At 34.6% G+C, this 13,592-nt stretch overlaps 1 protein-coding gene across 3 annotated transcripts in view; it reads left to right on the plus strand.

Annotated features, from left to right (window-relative positions):
- Positions 1–13,592, plus strand: part of ADAM23 (ADAM metallopeptidase domain 23) — a 172,810-nt gene that overhangs the window by 99,578 nt on the left and 59,640 nt on the right. For all 3 annotated transcript variants that reach the window (XM_053597754.1, XM_053597753.1, XM_053597755.1), the window contains exons 7-9: positions 2,477–2,549; positions 3,348–3,421; positions 9,632–9,697. In XM_053597754.1, the coding sequence (XP_053453729.1) occupies positions 2,477–2,549; positions 3,348–3,421; positions 9,632–9,697 (213 nt within the window). The remainder of the gene's footprint in view (positions 1–2,476; positions 2,550–3,347; positions 3,422–9,631; positions 9,698–13,592) is intronic.

Below are 13,592 nucleotides of genomic sequence, written 5' to 3' on the forward strand. Positions count from 1 at the left end.
ATGCTGGGAACACATTAGTGGCAAAATGGACATAGAGCCCGAGCCTAATGGAGCTTACAGTTTGTAAGGGGCAGGTGGGAATACACAGAATGAATGTGGCATTATATAGGACCTGTTAGACAGTGCTATATGCTAAGGAGGAAAAAAAAATGAAGCCAGGAAGGGGGGGAGTTAAACTTTTATATAAGCTTACGTCTAGGGAAGGTTACGAAGAGGAGGTGAATTGTGAGTAAAGAGCTTATAGAAATTAGAGAGCTGGCAGAATATTCCAAGAGATGAGCAAATACAAAGGCCCCAGGGCAGGAGTGTGCCTGGAATGTTCTACAGGCTTTGGGGTAAGCTCATTAGGATGTAGAGAGGTGATGGATGGAGAATAGCAGGAGATAAAGGCGCTGAGAGGTAGCAGCAGGGCAAGGGAAGTCAGATCAGGGAAAAGAACTCTAACGGGAAAATAGTATTTTGAGTGTGATATCAGAATATTGCAGCCATTTGAATTGGAGCAGAAAACATTTTTTCATCTTTAAAAGCGATTTCAAATTTGGATAAAGTAAATTGTGGAATAGGTAATAGTCATCCAGGCTACCAATAATAACAGTTGAGCAGACAAATTTTAGTTTCTTGGTCGTGGCAATATGTATATGAATATAGAATAAATTTTAAATTTGAAGCAGAAAAAACATTAAATTTTAAGTGGTTAATATTTGAATAAACCTGTATCATTTTGTAACAATTCATTATAAAAATTACCTGATAATGAGGGCAAGACGACTTAGCGTATTTTGATTAAGTAAAATATTTTTTTCCTTAATCCAATGGTTGGTTGATAACCTGTGTATGGCAAAATTACTGGACTCATTTAACAAAAGTCAGACTTTGATCTCTGCATTTAATGGCCCTGTTACTTAAAAAACAAACAAACAAACAAACAAACAAACAAACAAAAAAAACCCAAAACCCCAAATGTCCAAAGAACAAAACACAGAAACCAGAATAGAAACTCTCTAAGGCTTAGAGTTTTTTAAATGTATAAAATGAGATAACTTTTTAATGCGTCCATATTAGGACAGCTTATTATCATAACAAAGCATTGCTTTTGCAGCTTTGCATTATTTTTCTGTGATTGTATTATTCAGGGGCTGATTATTACATGCTAATTGTCTGTTCTTCCTGCTACCTGCCTTTATTCATGTAATGATTTGTCCTCATCCTCGTTAGGTTAGATAGAAGGAAAGGGTCAGTGCTTGAAACTCTTTTAAAATTGTGTTGCTGATCCAGTTGTGAATTTCATTACTCTTTTCATCTGTTACCAGAGTTAAGCACTTACTGTGATTGCATTTAGATTTTTCTATCTTTATTATTATTAATGTTAGTATGCTTTGCAGTAAGTTAAGTACTTTTGGTAGGTACTTCTAATGGAAATTCATGTTATCGCTCAAGAAAGAAATGAATAGCAGAACTCTTACTTGTAATGTCTTATATGTAACCTGTTAAGAAGGTTCATTTGTGTAACTATTTTTCTGATCATAAAACCCACACTGTGTTACAGGAAATTTGGAAAAGCAAAATAAACAAATACTTAACTAAATAGTAATCGTCTGCTTTTCTATCTCCCGAAGAGAGATATCTGTCTTTACCTTGCAGTATGTATTCTGCCAGTTTTCAGAGATATATTCCCATACATATTTTTTTAATAAATTGGATCATTATTTTGTAATGTCATTTTATACCAGTAATGTATCTCTCTGAGCCCCAATATCTTTGTTAAATGAAGATAAAATATGAAAATATGGGGGTTTTGTGAGTAACAAATTGGATAATATATACATTAACAGTGCCTGGCACAATTACTGGGTGCTCAGTAATGGAAGCTAATAGAAATAACGGTAATGGTAAGAAAACATTCCTGAAAGTAGAATTTCTAGGGCAAGGATATGAATATTTTCAAGGTTGTTAGTAGACATTGCTAAATTTCTTTCTCAAACTAGGCTACCAATTTTTTCCTACCAGCAACATGAGAGTGCTTTTTGCCTTGCAAAGTAGTGAACTATGGACATCATAATTTTTAGACCTTTGCCAGTTTGATGGCAAAAATTGATATTTTGTGTTAAGAAATTTCCATTTTGAAGGACTATTAAAGTGTGTAGCATTTTTTTTCATTTGTTTATTGACCTTTTGTGTTTCTTGGTGAACTTCCTATTCATGCCTTTGAAGAAAGCTCAGGTTTAAGAGTAGCTAATAAAATTATGCTTTTATCTAAGCTGAGATAATTGGATGATGCTGTATCTTATTTAAAATTAAAATTTCTAAATAAAAAAATTAAAATTTCTGTAAGACATACCTTTCACTTTTGGTAAATAAAAGATTGCCACATAAATACTCCCATTTTAGGATGGACATCAGAGAAAGTTCTAACAATAATTCACAGAGACTTGTTCACATCTTGCTTTCTGATTTTGTATTATTGTTTTTGTTTCAGAAAAGTACAGGTCGACCACATATAATCCAGAAAACCTTGGCGGGACAATATTCTAAGCACGTGAAGAATCTCAGTAGGTTTAAATTAAAATAGCTATTATATTTTATAAATGTAATGGGAGCTATAACTTGCGGAACTTGGTAGACGTGGTACTTGGGAGGTGGAATTGGCGTGAGATCTGGGGTGAGCAGGGTGGATGGGCATTGGAGTGGACTGTGGCTTTCATGTAATGGGGCTTGGAGAGTCATATCCAACAGAAAAATGGAAACTTGAAGCCCAGGAGTAAAGCTGCCTTGGGAACAAGAGAATGGGGTCAAATTTAGTAGAGAGATTTATAGTGAGGTTCATCCTTTACTTGTCCTGGCAGTTTGATGCTCTGTAGCCTGCTTGGATCGCCTCCTCTTTATGCTCTGCTCTGAGGCATCTCAAGCAGGCTGATGTAGGTATAAGCTTCTCAGGGATTGGTGGGGTATGTGATGTTGTTGTATATTAATGTCAAAAGTCTTTAATAATTTATGCAAAAGCTGATGGCACATATTATTTTGAATTTTAAAATGAATTAAACCCAGTGGCATTCTCTCAAATTTTCAGATATTGTCAGGTGGTTGTAGGTTGAGTATGTATCTTCTAATGAACCTTGAACAACTGTTTTTGGTTTCATGATGTCTGGAAGCAAAGTACACATTTGAGGTGTCTTTGTGACCATGAGAGTGTGAAGTGTTTAATGATCAGTGTCCTTTTGGTTTTTACCTTCATTTATCTTGATTTTAAGATACTATCAGTGCCCCTGTTCCTTCACATAATATTTTTAAAACACTGCTATTCCAATAGAGTCAAACACAAATTTTCGTGTTCCTTTCTTTTTACACAGCTATGGAAGGCAGTGACCAGTGGCCATTTCTATCTGAATTACAGTGGTTGAAAAGAAGAAAGAGAGCAGTGAATGTGAGTGTGCCATTGAGCGTCAGGTGGGGCTGTGTTACTCAATTAAATTGTGTGCCTATCATCACACTGCGTCTATGAATACCCCAAACAGTTTAGATTTGGGGAACTTTTGCTTAAAAACACAAACAACAACAAAAAACTCTTATGAATTGAGCTTCATCAACATACTGCTTTTTATTCATCTCTGTTAATGATTGAAACAAATGAATCCTGATGCCTTATAAAGAGTGTATTGTCTCAGCTTTATTTTCAAAATACTTTCTTTTTTTTTTTATAGTTGAATCTTGCTTTTTTATTTATTCAGACAATCTCTACTTTTTAATTGGAGTATTTACTCCGTTGTCATTCATGTAGTTAATTTTCTTTTCTTTTATTTCTTTTTTTTTTTTTATTGTTGGGGATTCAGTGAGGGTACAATAAACCAGGTTACAAAATGCTTTCTTATGAAAATCGCAGTGTATTTTTTTCTATTTAAAGTGCAGCAGGTCCTCCCCACCCCCATGGCTTATATAACATCACATGAAATGTTTCTGTTAACAACAACAACAACAACAAAAAAGTAGAATCAGGTTTTGAAATGTTGCCTAATCATGCTTATTTTTATTTCTTTCAAGTTAAAAAACTCTTTTACACCAAACTTTGAAGCTGGATGTGCTTTTTAGAAGAGAATGAATTTATCTGATCATTAGTGATATGAAGAGTAATTAAATAAAGATCTTGTAATTATATCATCAACTACTGTCATATACCGCACACGTATTGCTAAATGTATAGTGGCTTTGTAACTGAAATTTATGTTTCTAGTCTTTTTCATAGTAGGTTAGGAAGCTTAATGATGGGGACTGTTTAGTAATTACATGGTGAATGCTGTGTAACTCAGAATTAATCCCACAGTTTATGGATTACATAGTAATTTACTAGATAACTTAATGAGTAATTATTGTAGAAACTACACATTTTAGATAATGTTTTGCTGAATGTGTTCTTTTGTGTGTGTGAAAAAATTAGGCTACCAACCACAGAAAACGTAAGTTCGGGTTAAATCATCCTTTATTTCATGAACTTCTTATTATGGTGATTGTGGATACGTTTGTGGTGAGAGGATACTTAGAGATCTGTTTGCTTACTCTTGAAGGTGTGCTTGGTACTAGTAAGTTTAACTGGGCTGCTGTTCGTTCTGCTACAGTCTACCTCCATCAAATATAAACTGTTCAGTGACTATGTACATAGAGAAGACCCACCATTATTAATTTTCCAACTGTTATCAATAAATAGAAGTACAAATGAGTGCTAAAATGCTTAATACTCTTAAAGGATTATCTAGTAATTATTAAAATTTAGAAGACTTTAGAATACGATAATTGGCAGTGCTTTACAAGTGTGGTTAAAAATTGGTACATTATTTTTAGAATTTCACTCCAGGAAATTAACGTTTTTATTTGACTCTACCTGTTTCAGGTATATACCTGGAAGTTATTATAGTTTACACTATTCTTTTTTTTTTTAATTTTTTTTATTGTTAAATCATAGCTGTGTACATTAGTGCAATCAAGGGGTACAATGTATGGTTTTAATATACAATCTGAAATATTCTCATCAAACTGTTCAACATAGCCTTCATGGCATTTTCTTAGTTACTGTATGTAGGCATTTGTATTCTGCATTTAGTAAGTTTTGCCTGTACCCATTCTAAGATGCACCATAGATGTGGCCCCACCCATTACCCTCCCTCCACCAAAACCTCCTGCCTCCCTTCCCCTTCCTTGGCCCTTTCCCCATAGTCTTGTGCTATAGTTGGGTTATAGCCTTCATGTGAAAGCTATAATTTAGCTTCATAGCAGAGCTGAGTACATAGGATACTTTTTCTTCCATTCCTGAGATACTTTGCTAAGAAGAATATGTTCCAGCTCCATCCATGTAAACATGAAAGAGGTAAAGTCTCAATCTTTCTTTAAGGCTGCATAGTATTCCATGGTATACATGTACCACAATTTGCTAGTCCATTCGTGGGTCGATGACACTTGGGTTTCTTCCATGACTTAGCGATTATGAATTGGGCTGCAATAAACATTCTGGTACAGATGTCTTTGTTATATTGTGACTTTTGGTCTTTGGGGTATAAACCTAGTAAAGGAATTATAGGATCGAATGGCAGGTCTATTTTTAGGTCTCTAAGTATTCTCCAAACGTCCTTCCAGAAGGAACGTATTAGTGTACATTCCCACCAGCAGTATAGAAGTGTGCCCTTTTCTCCACATCCACGCCAGCATCTCTGGTTTTGGGATTTTGTTACGTGGGCTACTCTTACTGGGGTTAGCTGGTATCTCAGAGTAGTTTTGATTTGCATTTGTCTGATGATTAAGGATGATGAGCTTTTTTTCATGTGTTTATAGATTGTGCATCTGTCTTCTTTAGAGAAGTTTCTCTTCAAGTCCTTTTCCCACCCTGAGATGGGATCACGTGTTCTTTTCTTGCTAATATGTTTGAGTTCTCTGTGGATTCTGGTTATTAGACCTTTATTGGAGGTATAACCTGCAAATATTTTCTCCCATTCTGAGGGCTGTCTGCTTGCTTTACTTACTATGTTATTTTGTTTTAGGAGATTAAAAGTTGATGACCATCCTCTTCTAGCTTGAAAGGTTTCAGCAGAGAGATCTACAGTTATTCTAATATTCTTGCCCTTGTAGGTGATGGTTTTCTTTCATCTGGCAGCTTTCAGAATTTTCTCCTTCATATTAACTTTAGTGAAATTGATTATGATGTGTCTGGGGGATGTCTTATTCAGGTTGAGTCGTGCTGGAGTTCTGAAACTGTCTGCTATCTGAATTTCAGACTCTCTTGGCATGTCTGGAAAGTTCTCCTTCATAATCTCATGGAGAAGAGACTCTGTGCCTTGTGAAGCCACTTCGTCACTTTTGGGGATCCCTATAAGACAAATATGGATTTTCTTCGAATTATCCCAGAGCTCTCTGAGAGAGTGATCTGTTTTTGCCCTCCATTTCTCATCCTCTTTGAGAGTTTGGGAGCGTTCGAAAACTTCAATGTCAGAAATCCTTTCTTCTGCTTGCTCCATTCTGTTACTGAGGGATTCTACTGTGTTTCTCAGATCTTTGAGGGCTGCAACTTCTTGTCTCAATGTGTCAAAATCTTTGGTCATTTGGTCTTTGAATTTGTTGAATTCTTGAGGTATCTTTTGGGTTACTGCTTGGAGTTCTAATTCAATCTTATTTGCTATCCAGATTCTGAATTCGATTTCTGACATCTCAGCTATTTGTGCATGGGATCTTGTGCTGTGTCTGCCCCATTGATCCTTGGGGGAGTTGATCTACTCTGATTCTTCATATTGCCAGAGTTTTTCTGTTGATTTCGCCTCATGATTGTTTTTCACCATTGCCTCTGGCTGTCCTCAGAGTTGGGTAGGTGTCTCTCCAAGGTTAGATCCCAGTGGGATCACTCTATTGTTGCTTGATCTTTGTAAGGAGTGACACTGTGTAGTTCCTCTGGGGCTGCTCCAGCTAGGGACTTCTGGTTGTGGAAGCAGCTCCAGCGTGTGACACACCCGGATCCAGCAACAGGGTGGGAGGTGGTGTGCACAGTCCTGGGAGTGCCTGGCACCCAGTGACTTTGGCACAGAGAGCCCAAGGCTCCAGCAGTCTCTGGCCAGGAGAAGGGCTCTGCATAGAGGCAGGGAGGGCTCCAGAGGGCACGCAGCTACCAGTATCCCTGGCCAGATGAGTGGGCCAGTGTGGAGGCTGGGAGGACACAGGAGGGAGGACACAGGGTTGCACGGCTCCTGCAGTTCCTGGTCAGGGCATGTGGAGGTTCGGTTGGTGCGGGGTTGTGGCACAGATCTTATGGAGGTCCAGGCAGCACCAAGCCCAGGAATTTGAGGTTGCTATGGGCTGTGACACCACGGCACTCTACCCAGGGCAACAGCCCGAGCCTCCAGTGTGCCAAAAATTTTATGCTATTCTTATTAAATGAATTTTATGTAGATTTTCCTTTAAAGTTTTGGTAAACAGAATGTTTATCACATTTTAATGTGAAATAAATTGGAATTTTCTTATTTTAACAGAATTATTCTGTAAATTTTTCTCCAGAATATTTTTACTCATGAAGCATGAACTCTTGATGAGCACTTTAATAATAATTAAATGCAGTTCTTTTCTGAATACTGAATGTTTACCTACTTTTATTCCAGCAAATATTTTCACTAAAATATCATGAAAGCAAAATTTAAGTAAAAGAGTACAGACTAAATATGGGTTTCTTAAATCCATAAAATCTTGCAATAACCAACTATTGATATATTGATAACATATTGATATATCTCTTTATCTTATTTAAACTCTTTCTATGTGTTGATTAGAATTACAGGATCTGAGACCTGGAGGAAATCTTATAAATTACGTAGCAAAATATTTTAGAAATATTGATCTTAATTTTTACAGATAAGAATACTTTTACCTTCTAATCTTAAATGAATTTTTTTATAATCTTAAAATATTATGGGCACACAGTGCTTTTGGTTACATGTGTCGATTTTGTTATGCTTGAGTCAGGGTTTTAAGTGTGCCCATCCTGTAGATAGTGTTCATTGCACTTGTTAGGTAGATTTTCATTTCCCCACTTGATTACTGCTGAGTTTTACTTCCCTCTGTGTACATATATACTCATTAGTTAGTTCTAATTTGATAGTGAATACATGTGACATTTGTTTTTCTATTGGTTAGGTACTTCACTTAGGATGATGTCTCCAGGAATATCCAAATTGTTGCCAAAGCCTTAATTCATTCTTCTTCATGGTTGTGTAGTATTCCACACTATACCTCTACCACATTCTGTTAATCCACTTATGAGTTGATGGGCGCTTAGGTTGTTGACTCAACATCTTTGCAATTGTGAATTGTGCTGCAGTAAACATTCACATTCAGGTGTCTTTTTGATAAAGAGACTTCTTTTCCTTTGGGTTAATATCTAGTAGTAAGATTGGTGGATCAAATGATAAGTCTACTATTTAGTTCTTTCAGGAATGTCCATATTATTTTCCACTAGAGGCTGTACTAATTTGCAGTCCCACCAACATGTATAAGTGTTCCTTTCTCTCTGCATCCATGCCAACATCTATTATTTTTGAACCTTTAATAAAATCTGTTCTAATTGGGGTAAGATGATATCTCGCAGTGGTTTTAATTTGCATTTCCCTGATGATTAGTGATGTTGAGCATTTTTTAAACTGACCTTTTGTCTGTCTTCTTTTGGAAAGCCTCTGTTCATGTCTTTTGCCCACTTTTTAATGGGGTGGGTTGTTTCTTGCTTATTTGCTTCCATTCTTTGTAAATTCTTTTATCAGATGTATAACTTGCAAATATATTCTCACACTCTGTACATTATCTGTTTGCTCTGTTGATTGTTTCCTTAGTTGCATAGAATTTTTTAATTTAATAAAGTCTCATTGTCCCATTTTTTATTGCTGCAGTGATTGCCATTGGGGTCTTTCTCATAAATTCTTTGCCTAGGCCAATTTCTGGAAGAGGTTTTTCAACATGTTCTTCTGGTTTCATTCCTTATATTTAAGTCTTTTATCCATCTTGAATTAATTTTTATGAGTAGTGGGAGATACGTATCCTATTTCATTCTTCAGCATGTGGCTATCCAATTTTCTCAGCACCATTTATTGGGTAGGGCTTCTTTTCCCCAGTGTATATTGTTGTCTGTTTTATCAAAGATTAGTTGTCTGTGTGTGGATGGTTTTGTATCTGGATTCTCTGCTATGTTCCATGGGTCTACTCTGCTTTTGTGCTAGTATCATGCTTTGTTTTTTGTTATGATAGCCTTGTAGTATAGTTTGAAGTCTGCTAATGTGATGCCTCCAGCTTAGTTTTTTGCTTAGCTTAAAGATTCCTTTAGCTCTTCAGGTGCTTTTCTGGTTCCAGATAAAGCACAGCATTATTTTTTCTAGGTCTGTGAACTGCAACATTGGTATTTTGATGGAGATTGCATTGAATCTGTAAATAATTTTGCGTAGTATGTTTACCCACATTTTAAGATCACTTTTTTTTGATTTCCCTGACCAACATTCTTCTAAGATATTTATGAAGTAGACAGCAAAGAGTTCTGAAATTCAAAGTTGATCTACAGATTAACAGTGAGCGTTAGAGATATTCTATATCAATCACCATTCTGACGATATATTTTCATTTTTCATAGCCATCTCGTGGTGTATTTGAAGAAATGAAGTATTTGGAACTTATGATTGTTAATGATCACAGAACGGTAAGATTATAGAGTCAGTGGGTTTTAGACCAATAGTCTACTTAAGAAAGAATACATTTCACTATATAGTTAATCATTATTTGTTACTTATTGAATCCAATATATTTAGAGAGAATAAATCCGTTCATTCATTTCTTGGTGTTTAGAGAGACTGGGTTTTATAAAATTTTCATAACTCTAAACTTTCCCTGTGTTTAATAATAATTGTAATTAATGGATTTAGCTATTTGGCATCTTGCACTTGTCTTCCCTTAAAATTCTTATTCTCTGCCTTTCTTTATCTGTGTAGCTGGTCACTGCTTTCTAATTTTATTATATGCCTTTGTTCTGCCAATATGTTATTTTTTCTTACCGATTATTATGATTTGTGGTAGATGCAATTACAGGAGACCCTTTTATTTAAAGAGTCTACCTTTAACTGATGATTTATCTTCTTTAAATATTAGAAAGATGAATAATATCATGGTACTTTTGTGGAAGTAAAAGGTGATTGAATATGTCATTTTCAGTAACACTTAAAAGAAAATGAAAAACAATCATTGCTCCCCACTGGCCTTTCTTGAAGATAAAGTAGAAACTCTGTTAATTATACTCTACTTAATAATTTCCATTATAAAATGTCTTGACTGAAGCCTATAAGAGTCTTGGTCAGTGAGTTACATGCTAGTATACCTAATACTAATGGTATACGGGTAAATTTTAGCACTTAGCTTTCTTGATTTATAATTTTTGCTGATATCCATGGTGTAAATATTCCCACTATACCTGATTTCAAGCTATCAAAGTGAGATCGTCAAATGAGGATCAGGAAAAGTAGTGGCCAGTTGGCTCTTGTGAACTGGTGGGAGGAGGTACCAGCCACTGTTGCCACACTCTTCAGACTGTTTCTGCTGTTGTCACTTTTGTTGTAGTTATGTAATTGAATTTTAAAAATTGCATACAAGACAGAGTAATTGTTTTTAATGAAAACAAAGTTACATTTCTGGAAAAACATTGGGAAAAAATTGACATTGCCTTGCAAATACCTTTAAGCCCTTGTTTTCTTTTAATTAAACCAAAATTAGATTAGTAGACTATGACAAAGCTGTGTTTCATGCTGAAATGACTGTGTGAAATTCTAATCAGCAGACCCATACTTATACATTTTAAAAAATGGTGACTTAATTTGTATTTAAACTTTTGAGTTTCTACCTTAATGGATGTTTTTGAGTGATAATCAGTTCAATTATGTTGAATATAAAGTTTTTCAATACAACACCTCTTACTTTGCATGAAGATTTATTTTCTGTACCAGTAGTCCTTAAAAGCATTGCTTGAAATACATTAGTAAGAAGTAGATTTTATTTTATCAGAATTACATACAATTTGGGAGAGGTCTTTCCTGGTGGGAAGGAGAACTAAATGTGTAGGCAGTCATTATAGACAATGAAGGCGAAAATATGACTTCCTAAAGAAAATTAATTTGCTTAAAACCCAAATATAATTTTTCATCTGAATTATTTTTGTTGATTGGAAAATTGAGATTTTGTTTTCAAGCTTACTTCCAAGTCCTAAGCATTGCGGCATGTTGCAAAATTATGGCTTTTGAAGCCTCACGTTTTCCAACATCCATTAGATAAATACTTTTAAAGTAATGGAAATGATAATTAAGATACAAACATAGTCTGCAAATGTACAAAGTGCATTCCCAAATGGGTGGTAATTGATAAAATCAGTACTCAAACCATTACTTGCATTTCTAAATCTCTTGTTCCACTATGCTGTTAATATATCAGGAAGGTACATGAAGCATTCATTCAGAGAGCACATAACAGGTAACTGTGCAAAATGGGAAACTTGATAATTTTTAAAAACATCATATATTTTGAATTTTTTAACCCTTTAAATGGTAGACATTTAAATCTTGTCTTTATTTTATGAAAAATAAAATAGCATCCTTCTTAAAATATTGTCTTACACATTATATTACATATTTTATAATAAAGTTAACCTTATTCAGGCTATCAAAATTTTTCACTGGTAAATCTTGGTAATTATATTATTATTCTTAAAATGCATGAGAAATAGTCATGATACATTCATCTGCTTTTATTTTTTTTATTATTATTTTTTTTGCAGTTTTTGGCTGGGGCTGGATTTGAACCCACCACCTCAGGTATATGGGGTCGGCGCTCTACTCCTTTGAGCCACAGGTGCCACCCATATGTTCATCTACTTTTAAAAGCAGAAAAAAAGAACCATAATTTGTACTGGTAAATTTGAAGGAAATACTTGTTAAGAAAGGAAAAAAAATTGAAAGCTTTTGTTTTGGGGTGGAAATTATGTCTAAAATAGAAAGAAATTATCTAAGAAGATTTCTACTATTTAAAGATCTATTATTTCTTTTCTGATAGAACTATCAGAGAAGACTTCCCTTTGCCTGAAGACCAGGTTGCTTTCTAGTCTATAATGTTCCCAAATATGTATGTCATTCTGTTAAGAGTTGTTTTTCTTTTGACAGTTGAGAAAATTCCTTTTATGAAGTATGCTTTATATGATGTAAAGATAAGTTTTGAATTTGATTGACACAAAAAAGTAGTAAACCAGAACTTGGGTCAGAGTACTTAAATTCACATTTGAAAGTCAAACTGAACTAGAATAACTAACACATTCATTTTTGAAGATTTGCTTTTGGCTTTGGAATAATTGTCCCACTGAGAGTGATCATCTTAATATCTTGAAATCGTATGATTCAGCATAGTTATTTTGATAACTGTTACCTTTGGGTTGAAAATCAAATTCTAATCTTAATTTTTTTTCAAAAGGCAAATTTCTTGCGGATTGCATTTGTTCAGGAAGGAAAAGCAAATTTTCCAGCTTAAATGTAAATTGTTTTTAATGATTGGAAAATGTAAAAGTAAGTTTTATCATAAATGGAGATTGCACGTTTTTCTTTATATACAAAATTAGTTCTCATTCATGCAGAAATAGAAACATTCTACCTACATTTGCATTCAAACTTACCCCTTTAATTCAGAGTAGCCTATTACTGATTATCTCAAAAAGAAGAAAAATGCAGATATCTTTATTTTGAATAGGCATAGCATTATTAGTGGCTTTCAATTAGGAAAGAAAAATCCCTTAATTTGATGGAAAGCATCTCAGTACCTGGCTGGCAGAACCTCATTTGCAAGCCAATTATATCCTTGATAAGAGTCTGCAAACATTTCTTTGAGCCACATAAACCAAAAAATAAATAGTAAAAACCTTATTCTAATAGAAAATTGGTTGAGATATTTTAAAATACATGAAAAACGAATGTTTTGCTTACAATTTTCTTAAAGTTTGAGTCAGTAAGACTAACTATGTGATTATTACTCAAAGTTTTTCAACTGGAACCTCATTTGTTTTTTCTTACTTAAAAACCACCACTTTTTAATTTTTTAATTGACATGTAATATGTGTACATATTCATGCAATTCATAGAGATGTCACAAGACATATAATGTGTAGTGATCATCATGTAGTGATCATGCTAAAGGTAGTTAGCATGTCACCCTCTCCAACATTTACCATTTCTTTGTGTTGTGAACCTTGAATATCCTTCTAACTACTTGAATGTTATTGTTCATTACAGCATCCAGCAGTGCTATGGGACACTAGAACTTAGTCCTCCTGTCTGGCTGTAACTTGTATCTTTTAACAAATCATTTCTTCCTCCTCCCTTCTCCCTACACTTCCTATTCTCCAGTATGCTCTGTTATACTTTTTACTTCTCTGAAGTCAGTTTTTCTTTTTTAGCTTCCATATATGAGAAAGAACACGTAGTGTCTAATTTTCTGTTGATAGCTTATTTCACTGAACATAATGTCCTGCAGTCCCATCCTTGTTGCCACAATTGAGAGGATTTCTTTCT

Source organism: Nycticebus coucang, chromosome 7 (genome assembly GCF_027406575.1).
Source record: "Nycticebus coucang isolate mNycCou1 chromosome 7, mNycCou1.pri, whole genome shotgun sequence".
Lineage (NCBI taxonomy): Eukaryota > Metazoa > Chordata > Mammalia > Primates > Lorisidae > Nycticebus > Nycticebus coucang.